The sequence below is a fragment of the Lepidochelys kempii genome, chromosome 1 (assembly GCF_965140265.1).
Source record: "Lepidochelys kempii isolate rLepKem1 chromosome 1, rLepKem1.hap2, whole genome shotgun sequence".
In the NCBI taxonomy this organism is placed as follows: Eukaryota; Metazoa; Chordata; order Testudines; family Cheloniidae; genus Lepidochelys; species Lepidochelys kempii.
In genome coordinates, this window is record NC_133256.1 from 343964249 (window position 1) to 343989087 (window position 24839).

Here is a 24839-nt window from a genome sequence, read left to right on the forward strand (position 1 = left end):
AGGCTAAGTGAAACCTAACAATGAAAAGTGACATTTCTGCAAAATAAGCTGTTTTTTAAATTTGTGATAAGAAAAGCCTCAGTGTTCAGAATTTTCAGAGAAAATAGGCCTTTTCCCACATGCAGGTATCAGGTTTTGTTTTATTTTTGGCAGGTCGGAAAGGTGATGTCTCTCTCTCTCAACAGGATGAATAAATTAATTACAGAACCAAATAAGTTAAGAAAAGCCTGTTAAGCCCATGCAAAACACCCTCCAAAGCTTTGTTCAGCTAGGATAACAAAAATCTCTTGAAGAAAAGGAGTGCTTGTGGCACCTTAGAGACTAACCAATTTATTTGAGCATGAGCTTTCGTGAGCTACAGCTCACTTCATCGGATGCATACCGTGGAAACTGCAGCAGACTTTATATATACACAGAGAATATGAACCAATACCTCCTCCCACCCCACTGTTCTGCTGGTAATAGCTTATCTAAAGTGATCATCAGGTGGGCCATTTCCAGCACAAATCCAGGTTTTCTCACCCTCCACCCCCCACACAAATTCACTCTCCTGCCGGTGATAGCCCATCCAAAGTGACAACTCACTTACACATCCAAAGTGACAACTCACTTACACAACTGTGTAAGAGTTGTCACTTTGGATGGGCTATCACCGGCAGGAGAGTGAATTTGTGTGGGGGGTGGAGGGTGAGAAAACCTGGATTTGTGCTGGAAATGGCCCACCTGATGATCACTTTAGATAAGCTATTACCAGCAGAACAGTGGGGTGGGAGGAGGTATTGGTTCATATTCTCTGTGTATATATAAAGTCTGCTGCAGTTTCCACGGTATGCATCCGATGAAGTGAGCTGTAGCTCACGAAAGCTCATGCTCAAATAAATTGGTTAGTCTCTAAGGTGTCACAAGTCCTCCTTTTCTTTTTGCGAATATAGACTAACACGGCTGTTACTCAAAAAAATCTCGTGGTCTAGGCAAGGTTGCACAGACAATCTACTCCAACTGGCAATCCGTGTTACACGGGTTGAACAAGAATGTGTGTATTTTAGCTGCACTTTAAGGTTCTCAAAAACATGCTGACCATCTTTTTATAGTTCTCAGAAAGGGAAAGTCTCCAAGGTTATGCATGTACCTATTTCTACTCACATGAGCAGTCCCATTGATTTCAATGAGAATGCTCATATGAGTGAAGTTAACCAAATGCATAATGGTTTGTAAGATAGAGCCTTAGATTTTTTTCAGCTTGCAAACACCCATTTGTTCATTGCTTATACTCAATTTTTTTTTTTTTTTAAGCAAAATGGTGCTTTCAAGCCTCAAAGAATGGTCATGGGGACTTCTCCCTGAGAACTACAAAGGCAACCGCAGCGATTGATGTGGGAAGCTACAAATCTGCCATACATTTGAAATGGACAGCAATCTAAGGTGTCAATTTTCAGAGAAAAACAGCCTGCTATATTTCACAACTTGGTTGTCAGAGAGGTTTTATATATCAGCTCTCATGAAATACAGTTCTTCAGTACATACTTTTTCAATAAGCTGGTATTGAAGTTTGGGGCATAACCATAAAAAAAAAAAATCACACACACGTATATAAACATGCTATTTTGGTCTCCAGTATAAATAAGTTGGAGGAGAAAAACAAAGAAAAAATTGTATCTTAGAACAGAGGTGCCGTCTCTCTGAGTTTCCTGGGGTTGCTTGACCCCCACTCCACCACAGGCACTTCCCCCACTCCACCCCTTCCCCCCAACCCCTCCTCTTCCTGCTCCAACCCCTCCCCCAGCACGCCCCTCCTGCACGCCACATAACAGCTCATTGTGGCAGGGGGGAGGCACTGGGAGGGAGAGGGAGGAGCTCACTGGCAGGGCCACCAGCGGGCAGGGGGCACTGGGGGAGCAGCCAGTGGGCGCTGAGCACCCACTATTTTTTTCCGATGGGTGCTTCAGCCCCGGAGCACCCACGGAGTCGGCGCCTATGTCTTTGGAAAATTCTTAAAATCAGTCAATGTTTAACCAACCACACTGTTAATGTACCTTTATTAATACACATTTATATATAAATGTTTGTGATAAAGTATTCAGTAATTTAATATCACATTATCTAACCAGATCTCCGAACACTTAAATACTGAAAATGAACCAGGCTAGCATCTTAGTTATTTAAATGCTCTCCTCACATAAAAGTTTTCTCCCAAAAAGCGACATACTTGTGACACTAAAAAGGACCTGTCAGTTTTAAAGCAGCTGCTCTTTTAAGGACTGTGATATTAACAGGGCAAAGAGAAGAAATCTTCTGATAATAATCATATTTGCTGAAGAGGAAAAGCACTACGGGAGGATAGAAACATTCTACTTCCTATATTTTACAAAAGAGTTTGCCAAAAGCATAAAAATTTTAGGACACTGACATTTGTTTTTAAACCTTCACATTTACATAAAAAAAACTTATTGCACTTACAAAATGCTGTGTCTTCAGGCGTTCCTCTTCTGCCGCAGCTCTCTCTCTAAGAATGGCTCTAGTCAAATGCTCATTTGAAGCAGACCGCTCCCGCTCCAGAACTTTGCCAATTTCATCACGTACATACTTTTGATCTTGTTTCAACCTACATTGAAAAAAGGGTAAAAGAATTTAGAATGGAAATACATTGTCAAATAGCTTGAATGGACAAACACATTATCATAATCAAAAGAGTACAGTACTTATGACAATGTTAAATGATTACTGGCTTTTAGAGCTCACTGAATATCCAATATCAATGCCAGAAATCTGTATATTGCAATTTTGAGACAATCAAAAATATAAACCTTCTGGCATTCATATTGAATATGCACTGATTTATTTTATATACATTTATATACATACACACACACTAAAATAAATATATATACACACACATATAATAAATATATATAAAAACACACACATACATATATACACACACCCCCCTAACAATATCAATAACCCCCGACATCTATCAGTATCAACATCTCTCAATATATATTGAGATAAATAAATTCAGCATCCCAACACTGTACCCAAATCTTAACAGCATTACCTCTGAAATTAAGCAAAATAAGGAATAAAACTAATTAAAATCTCATGCATAAACAATACACAGTATACAGATTTTTATAAACGAATTCTTGTTCAAGAATACTCAGCTCTATTCCTTTCTCTGGCACTGATACACTTTGTTACTTTTGGGCAGGTCACACCTACTCAATGTATCCATTTATTCATCTGCAAAAAGGGTGTAACAGCTATGTTGACATGCTTAACATCTGGAAAAAGACTTAAGAGCATCAGATGAAAGGCGCTATTTAAGTGCAAAGTATTATTATTTCCTGAATTTGTGTTTTCAGAACTTAATCATGCATTATATTAGTCCCAGGGAATTCTCAACATGAACAGAATGTAATGTCACAAGCCATAAAATTAATGGAAATCTTTACAACAATATTTTTATGAAAATGCATGTATACGTTACACGTATATGCAAACACATTTTAAAACAGTTTAGTCAATCAAAACACCTGCTTTACATATATATTCTCATACCAAACACAAAAGTAAATATCTACAAGTTCATCACCGGTAATGGAATATCAAATACTGTTTTTTAAATAGGCATCTGAAAAACAGTGAAGGAGATGAGGCTTCAGAATTTCCACTGAATGTATGTGTTACCAAGGGAGCTGCAGAGAACAAATCATACCGCCACTTTCTGAAAAGTGTCAGAAAGTCACTAAGGTCACTTTCTGAAAGGCACTAGCATTACAGTACATTAAACATTTTCCTTGGGGAAAACTTTAAGAGGGGTGGGGGATGGTGGGGAAGAAGACAGAGCGTGTGTCATTTTTGTGCTCAGACACAAACCTCTGAAAGACATCAACCAACTGGGAGTTTTTATAAAGTTTATTAAGCAGCATCTTCAATTACTCCAGCAAAAAGATTATGCAGACATGGACCAAATTCCATTAAGTGATTTCCCAAGGTCCCCCAAATTAATCCAGCAGCATCAATGTATTTAATCTATCGCACAATCAATGATGCAGACAAAACACACGCCAGTTTTCCTTTAGATTACAAAACTATTGTTTCACACAAAGAGAAGAAATGTCAAAATAGAAGTCTCAATAATTTCTTTTTTCTGAAATAAAAGCAGCATTTAGACTTTTCAGAGATTAAAGATTCCCTCCTCCCCCCCCACAACCCAATCACCTATTTTGTATTCTACTCTCTGTAGTTAAAGACTTGATTCCTCTTTTTATACATTACACTACTGGTAGTATATTTCACATATTTAATTATTGTATTTAGAGAAGCTGCTATTTGCTTGACTTTTTTTTTTTAAAAAAAAAAAGCTTGGGCTTTTTAGCTCATATTCATGTCTCCTCATTTTTGTATTTGGCATTAGGCAGAATTATGCACCTTGATGTTGTCTCCACAATCTCTTTTCCAAAGAGTCAGTTTCCCTAAACCTTATAAATAATAAATTCTTAACTCCTAGATAAGTTGTTTGATGGCTTAACTGAATTGCTGTTACGTTCAACTTCCCTGCTAGCTATATTACAATGAGAATGGAAAAGTTCCTTACCTTTTAGGAGGAGTCAGTGTGTTCCTGTTATCCTTGAGGAATGTTTTTGAACCATCCTTGATATTGGGATGTTCTGCTATCACTCTTCAGGAATGTGTTTGTGTGAGTACTCCGTGCCTAGCACTTCTTAGAAATGTGTGTTTCTGCAACATCAGCCCTGTTCTTGCCAGATTCTCTGAACTTGCAAGTAGGCAGAGCCAGAGGTTTGCTCACAGTTGACTTTTGATAACTTTGCTTTATATCAGCAAAGCTCAGGCTTCATACCAAGGCCTCTTATACAAGGACTTCTCAGGGTCTCTTCCTACTATAGACACAAAACTATTCAAGATAGTTAAGTCCCAAGCAGACTGCGAAGAGCTGCAAAAGAATCTTACAAAACTGGATCACTGGGCAACAAAATGGCAGATGCAATTCAATGTTGATAAATGCAAAGTAATGTACATTGGAAAGCATAATCCCAACTACACATATAAAATGATGGGGTCTAAATTAGCTGTTACCACTCAAGAAAGAGATCTTGGAGTTATTGTGGATAGTTCTCTGAAAACATCCATTCAATGTGCAGCGGCAGTCAAAAAAGCGAACAGAATGCTGGGAATCATTAAGAAAGGGACAGATAATAAAACAGAAAATATCATATTGCCTCTGTATAAATCCATGGTACACCCACATCTTGAATACTGTGTGCAGATGTGGTCACCTCATCTCGAAAAAGATGTACTGGAATTGGAAAAGGTTCAGAAAAGGGCAACAAAAATGATTAGGGGTAGGGAACAGCTGCCATATGAGGAGAGATGAATAAGACTGGGACTTTTCAGCTTGGAAACATGACGACTGAGGGGGGATATGATAGAGATCTATAAAATCATGGCTGGTGTGGAGAAAGTAAATAAAGAAGTGTTATTTACTCCTCATGACCCAAGAACTAGGGGGTCACCAAATGAAATTAATAGGCAGCGGTTTTAAAACAAATAAAAGGAAGTATTTCTTCATACAATGCACAGTCAACTTGTGGAACTCCTTGCCAGAGGATGTTCTGAAGGCCAAGACCATAACAGGGTTCAAAAAAGAACTAGATAAATTCATGGAGGATAGGTCCATCAATGGCTATTAGCCAGGATGGGTAGGAATGGTGTCCCTAGCCTCTGTCTGCCAGAAGCTGGGAATAAGTGACAGGGGATGGATCACTTGATGATTAGCTCTTCTGTTCATTCCCTATGGGGCACCTGGCATTGTCCACTGTCGGAAGACAGAATACGGGGCTAGATGGACCTGTGGTCTGACCCAGTATGGTCGTTCTTATATTCTCCAAGAAAGGAGTAAGAGAAGCGAGGGCACCATCTGAACTTCATTCTTCGGATGAATTCACCTTTCTCAGGGCTTGGCTACGCTTGCGAGTTAGAGTGCATTAAAGGAGCCCCGGGCATCCTAACTCATGACGCGTTCCCAATGGCAAGACACGTAGAGCGCCCAGACTCTGCGGTTGGAGTGCTCCTGGTAATCCACCTCCACGAGAAGCATAACACTTACTGCGCACCGGCTGGAGCGCTGCAGGACCAGTGTGGATGCCCTAGTCTATTAAGACAGGTTTCAGAGTAGCAGCCGTGTTAGTCTCTATCCGCAAAAAGAAAAGGAGGACTTGTGGCACCTTAGAGACTAACAAATATATTTGAGCATAAGCTTTCGTTGGCTACAGCCCACTTCATTGGATGCATGCAGTGGAAAATACAGTGGGGAGATTTTATACACACAGAGAACATGAAACAATGGGTGTTACCATACACACTGTAACGAGAGTGATCAGGTAGGGTGAGCTATTACCAGCAGGAGGGGAAGGGGGGAAACAAACACACCCTTTTGTAGTGATAATCAAGGTGGGCCATTTCCAGCAGTTGACAAGAACGTGTGAGGAACAGTGGGGGGGTGGGGGGAATAAACATGGGGAAATAGTTTTACCTTGTGTAATGACGCATCCACTCCCAGTCTTTATTCAAGCCTAATGTAATGGTGTCCAGTTTGCAAATTAATTCCAATTCAGCAGTCTCTCGTTGGAGTCTGCTTTCAAAGGTTTTTTGTTGAAGAATTGTGACTTTTAGGTCTGTAATCGAGTGACCAGAGAGACTGAAGTGTTCTCCGACTGGTTTTTGAATGTTATAATTCTCGACATCTGATTTGTGAATCATTGCTCTGTCTGATGTGAACAATGCTGCCTCTGTTAAGCGTTGCATTTTGCCTTTACAGATGCAACCTTGAGATCCCAGCCATCCTTGTTATCAATGGCCGAAAGACTCCAAAGAATCAGGAAGCGTACTCAAAAAAGCAAAGAGGACATGCTGCATGAAGTGATTCAGCAGTCCATTAATGAAAATCAAAAAGTGCGGGAATGGCGGGAGAGTGAAAGGAGGGTCTGCCAGCAGAGTTACGGATAGCCGGCACTAAACCACGGAGCAGCTGCTAAGCATCATGGAGCACCAAGCAGACTCAATACGGCACTCGTAGCAATGCAGGCGGAGCACTTCCACGCCTGCCCCAGCCCCACAGCCCTTGTCCCAAAACTCTTTCCCTTGTGCCCCCATGTCAGCGCCAACCCACTTTCCTCACCATCCGCGTTCTTATCACCACCAGCTGCCTCCAACACCTATGGCTTCACCACCCAGCCCTGCAAACTACGACCCTTACACATTGCACTCAACCCCATCACCATGCATTTTAGCCAGCCTAAATTGCAGTACTCATTGCACGGCACTCCAGACAGGAAGGATGAGTATATGACATACGCATATCTGTGATTGTCCTGTTCCCCACCCCACCCACTTCGCTCGTCCCACATAGCACAGACGTGTCATGCCCTTCCTGTTTCCCAAGCAGTTGTGTTTCTTTTCAATAAGTGAATTTTTTAGCTTTAAAAACATTTTTATTATTGCGTAAAGTAAAAGATACCTTAGCCCAGGAAAGCAACAGGCACTGCAAGTCAGCATAGCAAACACAGACACCTACTAACATTGAAATCACTGCACTTCACTCCCATGCAGGGCACCAGACATTACTGGTGGCTTTCAGCCTCAAACTGCTCCCTCAAGGCATCCCTAACCCTTGCAGCCCCGCGTTGGGCCCCTCTAATAGCCCTGCTCTCTGGCTGTTCAAATTCAGCCTCCAGGTGTTGAACCTCCAAGGTCCATGCCTGAGTGAATCTTTCACCCTTCCCTTCACAAATGTTACGGAGGGTACAGCACGTGGATATAACCGTGGGGATGTTGTCATCGGCCAGGTCCAGCTTCCCATACAGACAGTGCCAGCAGCCCTTTAAACGGCCAAAAACACACTCCACAATCATTCTGCAACAACTCAGCCTGCTGTTGAACTGCTCCTTGCTGCTGTCAAGGCTCCCTGTGTAGGGTTTCATGAGCCACCGCATTAAAGGGTAAGTGGGGTCTCCAAGGATCACAATGTGCATTTCGACTTCCCCTAGGGTGATCTTCTGGTCTGGGAAGAAAGCCCCGACTTGCAGCTTCCTGAACAGGCCTGTGTTCCGAAAGATGAGTGCGTCATGCACCTTTCTGGACCAGCACGCGTTGATGTCAATGAAATGCCCATGGTGATCCACAAGTGCATGGACAACCACAGAGAAATACCCCTTCTGATTAACATACTCAGAGGCTATGTGGGCTGGTGCCAGAATTGGAATATGTGCCACATCTATCGCCCCTCCGCAGTTAGGGAAACCCATTTGTACAAAGCCATCCACAATGTCATGCACATTACCCAGAGTCACAGTAATCCTCTTCAACCCATCCTGTATCCTCTAGGGGCTCATATTTGGTGTAGTCTCCACTGACTCTTCCTCTTTTCCTATAGGACTAGCCGCTCTTCTCTTCTTCCTTGCCCTTCCACCTTCAGTGACTACCTGCTGAGTCCCTTCTTCATTTTCCAACTCTATAAACCTATTCTTGAGCTCTATTTCTCCTTCACTAGCCCATCTTTTCCTCTGCCTGGTTCTCTTAAGTCACATGCTTCCACTGACCACTTGCCTCACCCAGCAGTCTCCCCTCAGAATTCCTCAGTCCTGCTTCCATCTGCAAGTCTGAGCTTTTCCCTTCAGATACCTCATGTCTTTGCTCCACAATCTGCTCGAACCTTTTTAAACTCAACCAGACTTTTCATCTGCATCTCCAAACCTCGGATCTTTTCCTCTATCAGCTCTATCAGAGGGCATTTCATGCAGACAATACTCTTACCGGGTACCCCCTCCAGGATCACATACATACATACAGCAGCTTCCATATCCAGTCATCCTCATTGTGTCTTCCACTACATGGGTCACTCCCACCGCTGCCTCTGTATCTGTCACAGCCTTCCCACCTAAATCCTGTTAATCTGGGAAACACAAACCACACCAAAACACCACCACCCACAGCAAAAACAAACCCCAAACAAGCACCACAAGACAAACTCTCCTTACAAACTCCCACTGAAACTCCCCTGTTTTCAGCTCTGTTTGTTGGCTCCTGTGCCGCTACAGCTCTCTGTGCCAGGGCCTGACTGGCTGGCTACCTCTATAGGACCCCTAGTCAGAGAAGCCCTGCCCCCTAATCAGGGCTCAGCTTCTCTCCCAGTACAAAGCCCCTGCAAGCCTCTCCACATACAAATAATACAAATACAAAACCAAATACAAATACCTTCTCCTCCAACAGAACTCCCACGTTACTCGAGTCAATAGCATAGTCGGAGCCCTCACTGTCAATTCGGATCACAAGGAATAACTCGACTGCCAAACGTGACATGCTGGCGAGACTCGTCAGCATACTCCTCAGCAGTTCAGGATCCATTCCCACAGACCGAAAGGGAAGACAGAGTGCGCACTACAAAAACCATTGAAAGATGGTGCCAAATGTGGACGGAAGCACAGGGATGGCGAGGATGTGAACCGATGCATCACGGGGCATTGGCACAGGACTCAGAATGCCCCACGCCCCCCCCAGCCCCCTTCCCACAAGCCATAGAGCCAAAATGGGAAGAGGTGCTCTGTGGGATAGTTGTCCATAATGCACCACTCCCAATGCCGCTGCAAGTGCTGCAAATGTGGCCACGCCAGTCCGCTTGCAGCTGACAGTGTGAACACACTGCAACGCTTTCTCTGCTGTGCTCTCCGAGGGCTGGTTTAACCCACACCGCTCTACATCTGCAAGTGTAGCCATGCCCTTAGAAATACAATGAAGGAGAGGCCCCAGATTTCTTCAGGACCAGAAAGTATCAGGTATAAACACCTTTTTCCCTCTGTTGGTAAGGAATTTCCTCTGTCGCTCTCCATTTTAGAGGAGACCATAGCTTATGAAGTAACATGGTCTCATGAAAAGGGTCCTAAAAAGGGATGGGAAGGGTGGGTAGGGAAAGGGAAAGGAAATGAATTGGATAACATATTCCTCCTTTACCATGCTGAGTACCACCTTGTCTGAAGTGATGTCTCCCCAAGTGCAGTAAAAGTGGAATAGGTATGATCCTAAGTGAAGAGATATTGGTGGCATGCTGTCCCCAGTCAAAGTCAAAACTGCTTCAATGTAGCAGTTATTTGGTGAGAAACGCTTGCTGCCATGGAAGACAGCTCTTGGCCTTGAAAAGATCTTGATCTCCTCCTAGGGGCATACTGAGACCTCTGGTGGAATGAGGATCGTGACTATAGTTTAGGTTTAAAATGTTTCCTTTTTGTAGCAGGAGTATAGACTTCCAGTGAATGAAGTGCTGCATGAGAGTCTATATTTCCTTTGGTCTTTCTCTTGCTCCTAGTATATTTAAAGAAACTCTTCTTTCCTTTTTTGTAGCTTCCTAGGTATACCTCATTTTGTGCTTTAGCCTTTCTGATTTTGTCCTTACAGGCTTACACTATTCTTTTGCATTTCTTCTTAGCAATCTGTCCATATTTCCATTTTCTGAAGTATTTCTCTCTTATTTTCAGGTCATTAAAGAGCTTGTAATGGGGCCATATTGCCTTCTTACTCTTCTTCCTCTCTTTTCTTCACATCAGTATAATTTGCAGTTTTGCCCTTGAGAAACTGCCAGCTCTCCTGAACTTATTTATCCCTTAGATTTTCTTCCTACAGCACCTTACCTATCAGATCTCTGAGTTTGTTAAAGTCTGCTTGTTTGAAGTCCGTTAGCCTTTTTCTGCTGCTCTCGCTCCTTCCTTTCCTTAGTATCATGAAATTTATCAAGTCATGATCGCTTTCATCCAAACTGCCTTCAACCTTCAGATTCACAACCAATTCCTTCATGTGAGTCAGAATCAAGCCTAAAATGCCTAGCTCTTGGTTACTTCCTCCACTTTCTGAAACAAAAGGTTGTCAAAGTCCCTGCAGCGCTTGTTCTTGTTGTTGTTTTTGGCAGGGGTGGAGGGGGATATTTCTGTTATTTGTTCTAGAAATGCCTCATCATCATCTTCTCAATGATTCAGTGGTTTATATTAGACCCCCTACTATGAACTGCCTGGTTTTTTTCCCCTTTTATCTTTATCCAGAGACTTTCAACTGGTCTACTTCTCATGTCCTTTTTGACTCAGAACAAGTGTATATATAAAGAACTGGTGGAATTTAGAAGCTCATCTTTATGGACACGTCATGGGCTCAGTGATGAAATCCAAGGAAAGACTTCTGTGCCATCGTCTGTTCTCCAGATGGCTAGTAGTATTATAATGCCTCTCTCTCCTACTGACAGACAGAAGCGTAGAGGTACTCAGAAGCATCAGATTCATATAGCTGATAAGAGCACAGGCTTGGGAGTCAAGAGACTTTGATTCTACTCTTGGCTCTGTTAGTATTTAATTTTGTGACTGAATCACTCTCTCTGCCTTTGACCTAGTAGCAACATCAGTATATCTAGCCATGCCCACGTGACTAGAATTAGTTAGCTTCACTGTTCTTATTGAAAAAATTATTCAGGACTTAAAATTCAAAATAAAGGCTGCTTGGGAAATATTTGTACTGATTTATTTGTGCTGCAGCTTTTGTAAGAAAACAGTGAACTATTTCATAATCGAATGTGTTACATAACTGTCAGGAAGATATGCTTGATATTCATTCTACATTCTCGCTCTCTTTTTGTCTTAATTTGTATTAACATGCCTCATTCTGCAAAATTCTTTGTCCATCTTTGGTGTTATGTCCCCTCTGAGGTACAGGCTGGCTTAACAATGACTGTTTACCTCCTATCCTTTCGCTGTAAAAAAGTGAACCCCTTCAAGCCCCCCTAATCTTTTTGTTGTCCAATGTGTCCATATCTTTCCGACACTGAGCAGCCCAGAACCGAACACAATATTTCAGGAACAGTAACTCCACAGCTAAGTCTATACCATATACCTGCTCCATGATAAGCAATCCTAAACCACAATAGCTCTATTTGCTTCCATATTGTAGTGCAAATAATTATCTAATTTGCTGTTTTATATCAACTCCAGCTCTATTTAAATTATGATATACTGAAATTTCTAATAACTGATATTGGCTAAAAGAAACTAACAAGAGCTGGTAAGAAAACAGTAACTGCCCCAACCCTAGTTCATATGATTTAAAATATTTCTCACCATGCGTACTTGAAAATGTTCTTTTTGAAATACTTGTTGGAGTTGACCATGATTTGGGGGCAATGGCAGCATCAAGTTTTATTTACCAAAAAAATTAAAACTCTCTCAACTTATTTAAATTCACCAGAGTTTTAAGCAAAGTAGTATGCTTTTAATGTAAACTTCACTTATTTGCATTATGTAATTGGGTGGCTTGTAGAAGCTTAATGAAACAAATACAAGTCAGCTCTGTCCTCAGCTTTCAAACACTTGCTTGCATCAACTTACAGTAGTTTATTTCCTTGACATCATGAACTCATTTTATTGGCATACAGTACAAACTTTACCTGAATGAGAGCAAACACTCACTAAATCTTCAATGATTACTTATATTACTAACTATTCTAAAGCAAAAAATCCAGACGTGTGATTTATATTCAGATACACAGTTACGGATCACACTTTGTCAGTTCAGTCTAATAATCAAAGAACTCTATATAAACAGACATTGCACAATGAAAATTTTAATTACACTAAAATGGAGGGCTCAGTCTAATACCTTATATTAGACGTTGCAACAGAAAAGGGGGGGAAAAACCAAGCAACTAAAATCTTGCACTGCTCATTTATACTCTGGAAGAAATAATTTAGAAGTCTGAGGGAATGCTGAATCGGCAGTAAAGACTGCTTGCTATACATTTTTAAAAAGAAAAGTTGATAGTTGGTAACTCAGCAAAGTAATTAGATTATACAATATTGACCAACTCAACGTGTACTGCTTTCCAGTCACATTACCTCATTAAGTAAAACAAAAAGCACATAAGTATCCTGTGACATCACCCCTGTAAGTGGCTGAACGTAAATGTTAAGTACTAAAGGGAATTCTTGTGGATTTAGATTTAGAACCAACCGCTTTAACATTTTATGTTCTCGTTATTGTATGGCATAAAATTACACGTACAAGGTTTGTATTCCAATACAAAGAACGCCTCCTCCTGTGTTTCTACAGCACCTTCCCACCTGAAGATCTCAAAGCTCTTCACAGCAACTATGGCAGTATTACACTATTGTCCACATTTTACCGATTAGGAGACTGAGACATACAGAGACCTACCAAGGTCACCTAGCAAGTCTCTGGCACAGCTAGAAGTCTACATCAGATGTCATGTCATCCATGTGTCAACTGCCAGATATCTGTCTGTCTCCACTCCATTAAATCAAACATGCAGCAACAACAGCCATTTCGCCCCTCCTAACCCGCCCCAAAGCATTGTCAAACCTATTTTAGTAAAATGACCAGTGGAAAAAAAACACCACACAATGTGGAAGTAAAGCGAAGGGATAAATTTTCTAAGAAGGCAGTGAGGTTTTAGCCATGTAATTCCCACTGAAGTCAAGCCAGATCGCACAATGCTTGCAACTTCCTTGCTTTTGCTAGCAAAAAGCTGAACATTAAGAACAGGAAAAGTTATGCATGCTTACCCGAAAGTTCCCTTTGTCTGAAATTCACTACAACGATACTCTAACCTACTTGCTGTTTGGTGACCGAACAAGATCCATCAATCATTGGCTGCAGCAAAATGTTGCACCTTCTTAAGTTCCTTCCAGTTGAGAAAACTTACAGGAAAAAGGCAAAATTGCTCCTACTGCAGAGCATGGTAAATTTCACCTAATGACAACAGATCCAAATAGTTGGATGTTAATTCCATTTCTATTCTGAAGGATCTTTTTGTCTCCAGGGTGGGTCAGATCTGTGGACCTTATAACTTGAAGAAAGGAAGTTTTCAGGTAAGCACAGGTAAGTTTTATTCTTCTTCTTCATGCTAAGTTCCACAGACACATTACAATAGATGTGCCTAGCAGTGTGCCTCCAGAGTGGGAAGCAGGCTCACCCAAAACATGGTAAGATACATAAAATCTCTTCCGTCTTCCCCTGGGCACTAAGGCATATAGAAGACTTCTGTCAAAAGAAAGGAAATAGCGTTGGCTAAGACTGGATGACCCATATGCCGAATGTGGTGAATTTATGCATTACAGAACTCAATACAGCAGACATGATTACTCGTGCCCTGAAACAGTCAGTGCTCCTAAGGACCCGATTTTGGTGTTTAACCAAAGAAGGAATATTTCTTTAATTTATGTAGGGAATAAATGCTATGACAGTTGTGAGGACTACTATCTGAATTCAGAATATAATATTGGGTCTTGTTAGAAAAAGCTCCTAACTTCAAATAAAAAAAAATCATCTGATTGAAAATCAGAGTCTATGGGAGGCCTGTCCTAATGGACAGGAAATGTGATACCCACTGAAGGAATTCAGTCTCAGTAGTGCTGACAGGAACAGAAAAGGGTTCCATGGTTGGGCTCTATTACCTTGCAGGGTTGGAATAAAGGTCGATACCCTAAAGAAGCATCTAATGTCAGGATTTGTACATTTCCTTTTCTTGAACATGCTAAGAACATTATCCTATTGACCCTTTTACTAGGACACATTTATACACTCACAATAAAAAAAAACCTGGAGGAACACAAGGCTATGTTTCATTGGTTTCCAATGGCAGTTAAATTATGGGCTTCACACTAGCCAGTACATTTATTTTATTTGTTGCCTTCTCTCTTTTCGGATCCATGACAGCAGTAATCACTTCTTCCAAATATTTATATTAAACCTGACTGGTTCCCAATGGAGGACTGGTTCTGTAACACACAGACCTCCTCTCTGAGATAGAGACATTCAAAGATCCAATGTTAGGTTAAATCAGGCCTGAAAGCACAGCCAGAAAGATATAAAAAGTTTCACTACCACACTCTTGTTCTTATCTTTTGTATTGTCCTGAGGAGCAACGAAAAATGTTGGAAAACATAGCAAGGACTTTTCCCAATTTGGGAGAGGTCATTCACCACTTAATTTCCTGGGTCCTGACAAGGGGCTGCAGGACACTTAATTTACCCTTTCCAGATGCAAAGAGTTTGATTCCCAGCCCACCAAATTGACTTACAATAAGAGAGATATTTCTGGGTATAGAAGCCAGTCTGCTAGTCTGACTTCTGCCAGGTAAAACTTGGTGTACATCTCCCACTTCCTTGATGGACAATGTGATACCCACATTGTTATTTGCTTCTGAAACATGGCCAACGCTAGAAACTAACAACTGGAAGCTTAAGACACTCCATCAGAGATACGCATGGAGAATACTTGCAGTCCACTGACGGGATAAAGTAACTTAATACTGATGTGTTACAAAGGACTGACCAACAGACTATAGAGATAATGATTGGATAAAGACGGCTGAAGTGGTCTGGGCATTTTGTACAGATGTAAAAAAAACCCCACATTCCTAGACAAGTCCTTGACTGGATACCACTTGGTGGAAGACAGAAAAGAGGACAACGAATGATGTAAGAAATCTGTTGAGAAAAATGTTGTCATGAGGTACCTACAATGGAGCAAGAAATGTGGCACTAGCCAGAGGTGGAAAGAGAAGGTTACTCACGCTATACAGTAACTGAGGTTCTTCAAGACGTGTTCCCCTATGGGTGCTCCACTATAGGTGTGGCAGCACCCCCTGCACCTCAGATTGGAGATCTTCATCAGCAGTGCCCGTCGGACCACACATTCACACCTCCCCCCTCTCAAGTTGTGAGCGGGATGTATATATAGCGCTGTGGGTTCTGACCACCCCCAGGTCCTTCTCTGCTGCAGAGCATATGTTTAGGGCTCAGAGCAGAAGGGAGAAGAGCCGGTAGTAGAGCCCCCACAGGGAAACACATCTCAAAGAACCTCAGTTACTGCACAGAGTGAGTAATCTTCTCTTCTTCTGAGCGATGTCCCTATGGGTGCCCGACAGGGGGGACAAAAATCAATGATTTTTTTTTAAAATCAAAATAATTGGATTTTTTTTTTAATTTAAATCGGATTTTTTGATAAAAATGCTTTTTGAGGAAAAAAAAAAACTATCTAAAGATAGTTTTAATTAAGATACATTATAGCTCAGAGATACCTCATCATGGAATAGGGATTATAAATTCTAATTCTATAGTATGAGACAATATATTCATGTCATGTTTAAGAAAAAAGTTTTGTAAATGAGTTCCAATAGTTCATGCATTAGGGACCCAATACTTATGGGGTTCCAGGGACTTCGGTATAGATTATTTAGGTTAATCTTTCTACCTACCCAATGGGACTCAGTGCTCAGTCTAGAAGATACCATCAGAGATGCTTAGTTTTGCAGTTCTCTAACTGTAGATTTGTCTCTCCAGTGGTATCATGCTTGTTAAGAGCAAAAATGTTTTAAATAAGTAACTAAAATAAATAAATAAATATATAGAGGTGAGAAATAACAGACCTCAACCCTGTTGTCCCTCTGCAAATTTGTGTACACAGAGTCAATCCCTTACCTCTCTCTAAAAGTGCAAAGTTTCAAAAAGTTCAATGAATAGAAGACAGTCGGGGGCGGAATAGATCTGGACAAGGAGAAGAAGTCTGGAGATAAATGTGAGAAGGGAGGGACAGGCAGTAGAAACAAAAGTTTCTGTTTGAGCAGCATATTCCAGAAGTCTTAAGGTCTTTCTGAGTGTAGCCTTCATTGATTTGAGATCTCCCATACTATTCTCTCATTAGAAGGGAAAACCTATAATGGCAGCAGGCTGTAAAAGAGAGCCAGTTTGGGAATATTTTAATGAAGTTCCTCTACCTCTGGGTAAGACAGGCATGCATGAAAAATGCAAACAGTGCAACAAAGAAAGGCAAGGCCTGGTTGCCAGGATGAAACAACATAATGAGGAGTGTTTCTTCTCAGGAGGAAGCTGCATTAAAGATGATTAAAGGAACATGTCTGAACATGCAGGATCTTCAGGCTGGTAAACTTTTTTATTTCATACTTCTCTCTTTAGGACTGCCTGTCTTCCTTCTGGACTATTCTTGAATTTTCATGTTTGAGCAAAAAATATAGTTGTTACTCTATGGTACTATCATTTTAGATGCAGTTGTGATAAAAAAAAAATACACAGCTGAAATAGGCGGATCTTCCTTTTACAATTTCACCTTTAAAGTAGTACTGAGTGTCAGTGAATGCAATGAGCAAAACTAAATGAGCAGTATGGTAATAATAACTAAATAACTGCATTGACTTATTTTGTTTCGGAGAAGCCATCCTCAACATACAGGATTCTGAAGACTATCCACCTTCAAGATCACCATCATTTTCTATCGTTTCAGAGTTATCCACCAATTATGTATGTCACATAGCCACAGTACAGCACCTGTAGCAAAAAGAAAAAAAAAACATCTCCCTCATCCAGAAACAACCATAGATAAATTTGTGATAAGAACCTGCACATTACAAAAAGAGGCAATTGATGAAAAAATTGCCCGGTTTGTTTATGCAACAAACTCTCCTTTCCGTATGACTGAGAACCCACACTTCATTAACATGGTTCAGTCATTAAGACCAGAATACAGTCCACCCAATAGAGCAGATGTCGCAGGCAAACTGCTGGATAAAGTGTATGAAAGAGAAATTGAGCAATGTGCAAAAGGTCTAGAGGGTAAAATTGTTAACCTGAGTCTTGATGGGTGGAGCAATGTCCTCAATGATCCTGTTGTATGTGCTTCTGTGACAACAGAAGAAGGGAACGTCTTCCTTACGGAAACAATTGATACATCAGGAAACACACACACAGCAGAATACTTACAAGAAGTAGCAGTAAAAGCTATAACTGAAAAAAATTCAAATGTTTAGTACGCAGCTTGGTCACAGACAATGCTGTGTATCTAGGTCCCTCTGTATCCTATCCCTACCCTCCAGTGTATCTACCTCTCCTCCCAGTTTAGTGTCATCTGCAAACTTGCTGAGGGTGCAATCCATACCATCCTCCAGATCATTTATGAAGATACTGAACAAAACTGGCCCAAGGACCGACCCTTGGGGCACTCCACTTGATACCGGCTGCCAACTAGACATGGAGCCATTGATTATTACCCGTTGAGCCTGACAATCTAGCCAACTTTCTATGCACCTTATAGTCCATTCATCCAGCCCATACTACTTTAACTTGCTGGTAAGAATACTGTCCTCCTGTATCTTGCAAAGTATTCAGAATAGAAGGGAAAGAAAGGGAAGGTATAAAGGAACAGTGCATCCCATGTTATCAGGAATGCGTCTCCCAGAGATCTGTGTTCCAGTCCCACTCTGAAACAGAATTGAGAGCAGCTGGCATTGTGCAGTGTGGCAAAGAAATCTATGGTGGGGCATCCGCATCGATTGAAGATGGGCTGAAGTGCTCACATATCCAGTTCCCATATGTGATCAAGGGAGAATCTCATGCTCAATGCATCCGCGATGGTGTTCTGGCATCCAGGAAAGTATGCTGCTGAAATGGTAATAGTGTGTTGAATACACCAGTTCCACAGTTTGAGTGCCTCTGAGCATAAGGAGTGGGACCTTGCTCCACCCTGCCTGTTGATGTAATACATGCAGGTGAGATTGTCATGACTCTGATGGAGTCATGGAGCACTCATAGGAACATCACTCCAAGGAGAGCATTGGGTTGCCTCATGTGTCACCAGGCATGAGAGTACCTAATAAAAACTAATAAATAATAATAATTGGTTGGCAGTTCACATAGCGAGGAAAATCTCCTACACTTAAGAAAATCTCTTTGGGGTAAGATTGATATTATTATGAAAACCCCATCAGACACATTGACTGTTGTAATCAGACCTAATCTGCTCTCTCTGGAAGGAGCACGGCTTCAAGATCTCAATGAATCATTGTGTTCCAAGTCGGTAGATGCTGTGCTCTCCTTTTCTGGTATCCATTTCCTGGACTAAATCAGGAAGCTTCATTTAAAAAAGAATCTGATTTATCTGCATTCACCAGTTGCGGGAGCAGACAATATACAAGTGAAGCTAGATCTCTGCCAATGGATAAGATAGAATGAGATGCAGATGGGATGCCCAGAATTAGTGGACAGCTATCATATCCACTAATTCTGGACCTTTGAAGCATGTGCATATATGATATCAGTTGTCTCAACAGGCTGCAATAAGAAACCGTTTTTTGTGTCTGACACTCCTGTTGTTGTTAAACATTACCATCACCTTCATATTCTGCTACCATTCTTCCAAGAGGTTTCAGAGTAACAGCCGTGTTAGTCTGTATTCGCAAAAAGAAAAGGAGGACTTGTGGCACCTTAGAGACTAACCAATTTATTTGAGCATGAGCTTTCGTGAGCTACAGCTCACTTCATCAGATGCATGCCGTGGAAACTGCAGCAGACTTTATTTATACACAGAGAATATGAAACAATACCTCCTCCCACCCCACTGTCCTGTGGTAATAGCTTATCTAAAGTGATCACTTTATCACTTTAGATAAGCTATTACCAGCAGGACAGTGGGGTGGGAGGAGGTATTGTTTCATATTCTCTGTGTATAAATAAAGTCTGCTGCAGTTTCCACGGCATGCATCTGATGAAGTGAGCTGTAGCTCACGAAAGCTCATGCTCAAATAAATTGGTTAGTCTCTAAGGTGCCACAAGTCCTCCTTTTCTTCTTCCAAGAGGACACCTTTGCCAAATACTATTCAACCATAGCTCAGGCCTCTGGTTGACTTCCCTGGCACCATGCGTCTGTCCTGAATCTAAGATGCTGGATCACTGAGTGGTAAGGAAGGGCCATTACAGAGGTGGCAGCACGAAGAGGGAGCCAGCCCTGAAGGCCCCTTACTGCACACCGTGGCATTACAGCATTATACTGCATCCAGTGCCCTCCATTTCCAACCTGTGACCTATAATACTGATGGACAGCACTATGTGGTAATTCCATACATATATTTCTTGTAATTAGACTTCATTTTTAATGTCACTGCTCCAAATTTGTGGTTTACTCTTCACGTAGGACACTATACGAACGTCTATCCCAGTTTTTCAAAATGAATCTATGATCCAAAGTGAGCCTCAGCAGCAGGATAAAGTTGAAAAGAAGCTACAAGTTTTTAGCATGCATATTAACCCACTTATCTTAAATTTAAAAACATTATTAGATCAAAAAGACACATATTATTCAAATCAGCTATGACATGCACAAGGTAGAATAAGCCTTGAATGACTGATCCGTGACGCGGCTCTTGAAATATTGGATTTCCACACTTGAATAAAATTTCATTTAAAGCTTTGTTTATATTACAAGGTGTATTGGTTTGAATTGCGTTAATTATGTATTGTTACGCAGTTAGTTGAGACAGTATAAATCACATATTAATGCCTTCACAACTGCTTCATGTATTAATTTGGCAGATGTGTTGCCTTAATAATAACAATTATCAAAGCAGCAAGTGGGAGACCTGTTGACCAATATATCTGGGCTAAAATGTGTGTGTATATCACATTATCAATACGCATTATTCACACTACCTATAGTAATTTGCATTAAGCATACAATATCTACATAACTGCTAGAAATACATATGCAATATAATGTTATGTGGCCTGAATTGGCCTATGTCTTTCTATAATCTTATTCACTTATGCTAATACTTTGCAAAGCGGAAGTAAGCTTTGGCATTAGAAAATAGAAAACTTGTGAAAGGCAAAATACATTAATGTTTTGCCCTGGTACAAGCTGGAGAGGTACCTTCAAGGACCATTACCTGGAATGCTAGCATACAAAACAGACAAGAAAGGTACAGAAAAACAAGTTAAGGAACTGGTACGAACCAGTGGGTCGGACTTTAGTGAAATATAAAGAGTTTTATTATTCATAAAGCCTCCTATAAATACTAATAGCTGAAATGTGTCACTTTGGAAGCAAATCTTCTGGTAAGGTGAATTCAACAATGCTGCACAAGATGGCTTCCTGGAAATTGGTACTGTATTGAATTTTACTTCCTGTATTATATTTGTATAAATCTCTTATTTGCTCTCTTGCATATATTTCTTAATAAACCAATCAATTGAGTATGCAATTTACCAACAAGGGTCAAGGCAACCCCACCTTTGCCTGGGCTATGAGGGGTAAACTGTAGTCTGCCCACAGAGCTGGCAGTCAAGCTTCCCAAAGATACATTTAATTGGTGGGGGGAGAGCGAGGAAAGTGGGACTGGAAGAGATTCAGACCTTTAATTTTGCCTTTTATCAGCCTAACTCTCTTCAAGAAGCCTGCAGAGGCACTAGTCACTGCAAACCCCTCAGAAGGAGAAGAGTGGAGGGTGACAATTTCCTCAAAAACCAAACACAGCTCTGGGACACTAGCTGGAAACTACACAGAGTGTGTTGAACTGAACTGTCAGTCTAAAAATATGAAATGAAGTTTAGAGACACAAGGTGGGTTAGATACCTTGTGTCTCTAATATCCTGGCATAGACACAGCTACCACCACGCTGCAAGAAAAAAAGTCTGGCATTTTCCTCAGAAAAGCTCAGTAGTAGCAAGAAAAAGTTAACCATGACAGGATTTGAACATAGGATTCCATTTGATATTTCATGTCTGAGGCTTAGACCAGTAAGCCATCTCTTCCCCTTTATGAAACATTTTGTTTGGATCTAAAAAAATTCAAGAAATCTTTTATCAGGTCAGTGTGTTCAGTTTGGTACATTGGAAAATGTCTGTTCAGTTCTCATTCAAAAGTGTTCTCGTTGTCTTGGATTTCCCAAGCAGGCAGGGACTAAAAGGACTGTTGAAGCAATGCACTCTACCCTGGTACAGTTCGGCTCTCCATAAGCTCTTGAGCATCCTTTCAGCAGATTCAAGAACTGCACTGATCTGTTGTGAAAGATCAATATCCAGGTCTTTTGGACAGCTCAGCCAAATAAAACGGATAGGGGAAGCAAAGAATTATCACCCCTACCAGAGAGACCCTCCCCATCAAATAGATCTGTCTTAAGATATGAATACAGAATGATTGGTGTGCAAGGTGCTTTCTGCAGTCCCCTGCCCTGAAGAGTTTAAATGGTAAACTATTTGTTCCCACACACTACCCATAAGCAACTGTGAAGGATAATCAAAGGTTAAAAAAAAAATTGAACATAGAATCATAGAATATCAGGGTTGGAAGGGACCTCAGGAGGTCATTTAGTCCAACCCCCTTCTCAAAGCAGGACCAATCCCCAACTAAATCATGTGGATGCTATTATAAATTTTTACTTAAAAATGTAAAGACTAAGAGTATTAGTGAACAGGATTCACTGACTGTGCTTTCTAAGCACATTACAACATTACCAGATCTGTTTCTGTCATGAGCTGGAGAGAGAAATGCTGTTAATTATACAATATTAGCCTCTGACATAGCACTGAAATCCTGCACAGCATGAACCATGTTAGCTAAACTAACAAAATGAATAATTTAACTTAGTCAGAAAGGATTCACTCTACTACCTTCACTGTTTATCTCAGAATATCAATTTCTGACACTCCTGAAATTACAGTTGTAGGTGATGAAGATTAGCACTATTCACGACTCTAGAAAAATATAATCCAGGGACAGCAGCAAAATTACTAAAAGGTTCAGAGATCATTATAATAGCAAGAGTTTGTACCCCCACCAGCCGCAATTACCACACTGAAATCCTTTATTATAATCTAATTTAGAACTCAAAATTTATAATTGGAAACAATGTAATATTAAAAAACAAATGGGAAATTTTTCTAGAATTTGAAACAGGTATTACATCGAGTGACAGATTAAACATTTTCTTTTTAAGTCACTTTTGAGGGAAATAATTGTATAACTCCAAGACTGCAGTAGACTGCTATGAAGGGAGCGAGCAAGTTGATGAGTTCACAGTGATCCAGAATAAACCCTTGCCAATACATCAAAAGTTTGAACTCTGTCCCTTTTCGTCACATTATCTACCAAAGCTTACATATTTCCTGGTTTATAGGCCACTAGTAGGAAAGCCATTGTCTTCCTCCCTCTGTGGAGGGCAGAAATCTGAAGATGCAAGTTGATCCTAGGAATCTAAAAGTATTCCCCAGGGTAGAGGAATGATACCACAGCACAACCTCCATGTAACAAAGAATATTTAGGGATATTACAGGACACTTTTTCATTTTGTTATGATGTGCAGGAGGCATTTTGTTGAAAATGAATATTCATTCCATCCAGCTTTCTTCATCTTTCACTGTATTTTACCAGCAGGTTTCTGTGGTATTTCCTCAATTCAGACTGCTTACACCCTCCAAAAACTCTAGTGGAACATGTTTATTGGGCAAACTGTCATTTTTTGCTTAGTTTGACATGAGCAAGTTTGTTAATGTATTTTGACAGACTTGCATAACATCCTAAAATGTTTTGAACAATGCAGTTTAGACCATGATGCAATATTAATGAGTGAATAATGTTCCTGAATATTGGGTTTAATATTTAATAAGTCTGAGCGCAGGCTGGATGTGCTGCAGAAAGATGTGGCTGGAAATCACTGCAGCTGTCAACGACCAGAAAAGAGGCTACAGACTCCAAGACAAACCTTTAACCTAAACTTAAGCTGGGGTCTGAGAAGTATGAAATTGATGTTTCTTCAACTATACTTCTAGTAACTGATCATTATTCATCTGACTGAAAAGTTTATCCAGTGCCCTTCATTAAAACTTAAATTATCTAAGTTCTCCTGTCTGCACAGACAAAAAATATGCAGGGTGAGGGAAGAGACACAGCATCTCAGGATTTACAACTGAATCAATCTGAAAGGGATTGCAAGGATGGTTGCTTACTGAAAGTCACATAGAATGTGACAATGCACTTAACATGGCACATGGAAGACTATACTAGAACCCAACAATGAATTAATCTCAAGTAACTCTATTACTTTAAAATGATTTCTTATCATGTTTGTGCCTTTTAAAAAAAAAATAATCAGAAAGCCCCTTAACTGTACTTCTATGTAAATTATTGGATTCACACACGGCTTTGTATGCTACGGGTAAAAACACCAGTCTATTTTTGCTGCTTTTCTGTTGACAATGCTAACAGTAATTGCTTTCTTCAAAAATCTCTGCCTGATTTCACTTCTAAACCCAGTATTAGAAAGTACGCAAGTGTTCACAGAAACTGCCAGCCTTCACTGCATTTTAAAGTGATAAACTTGAAAATCATATGCACCTGAAATTTTTGTAGCGACTATAGTTACAAGTAATACTTGTTGATATGTGACAAACTGCAAAAAAAAAATCTTTTTTTCTTCCAGTTTTCTTTGTTTGACAGTCAGCTTCTCTCTTCTCCCTATTGAGTAGTAGTGCCCTTACTCCCTTGCTGAAATTTTTTTATAATCAACAGAACACAAAACCTAAAGAAAACCACTTTTCTTTAAATAGGCATAATTTAAAAAAAAATAGGACAAAACTATTTAAAAGACGTTTTACTAAAAAAAATTTTTTTAAATCAAGTCCATTAAAAAAAAATCCAACTGACAATGTCCCTTTAAAATATCCTGCATCTTTTGATTGTACATTTCATAAAATTTTTTCAGATTAGTGGTTATATTAAGTACCACTTCAGTAACTCTATGGAATACATTTCAAAGGCTTGTGTGTCATTTCAGCCATGTGATTTTCACTGAAGTTACTGGGATTGGCATGGCCACAAGTCTATGCAATGCTTCAAACATTTACCCCCAAAGATGTCTATTCACCTGTCATTATACATGTACAGCATATTTAGTGCCCTACCAAATTCATGGGTGTGAAAAACGCATC

At 40.5% G+C, this 24839-nt stretch overlaps 1 protein-coding gene across 2 annotated transcripts in view; it reads right to left on the reverse strand.

Annotated features, from left to right (window-relative positions):
• CHCHD3 (coiled-coil-helix-coiled-coil-helix domain containing 3) overlaps positions 1–24839 on the reverse strand; it is a 248719-nt gene that overhangs the window by 162246 nt on the left and 61634 nt on the right. For both annotated transcript variants that reach the window (XM_073328860.1, XM_073328859.1), the window contains exon 4: positions 2458–2602. In XM_073328860.1, coding sequence (XP_073184961.1) covers positions 2458–2602 — 145 coding nt within the window. The remainder of the gene's footprint in view (positions 1–2457; positions 2603–24839) is intronic.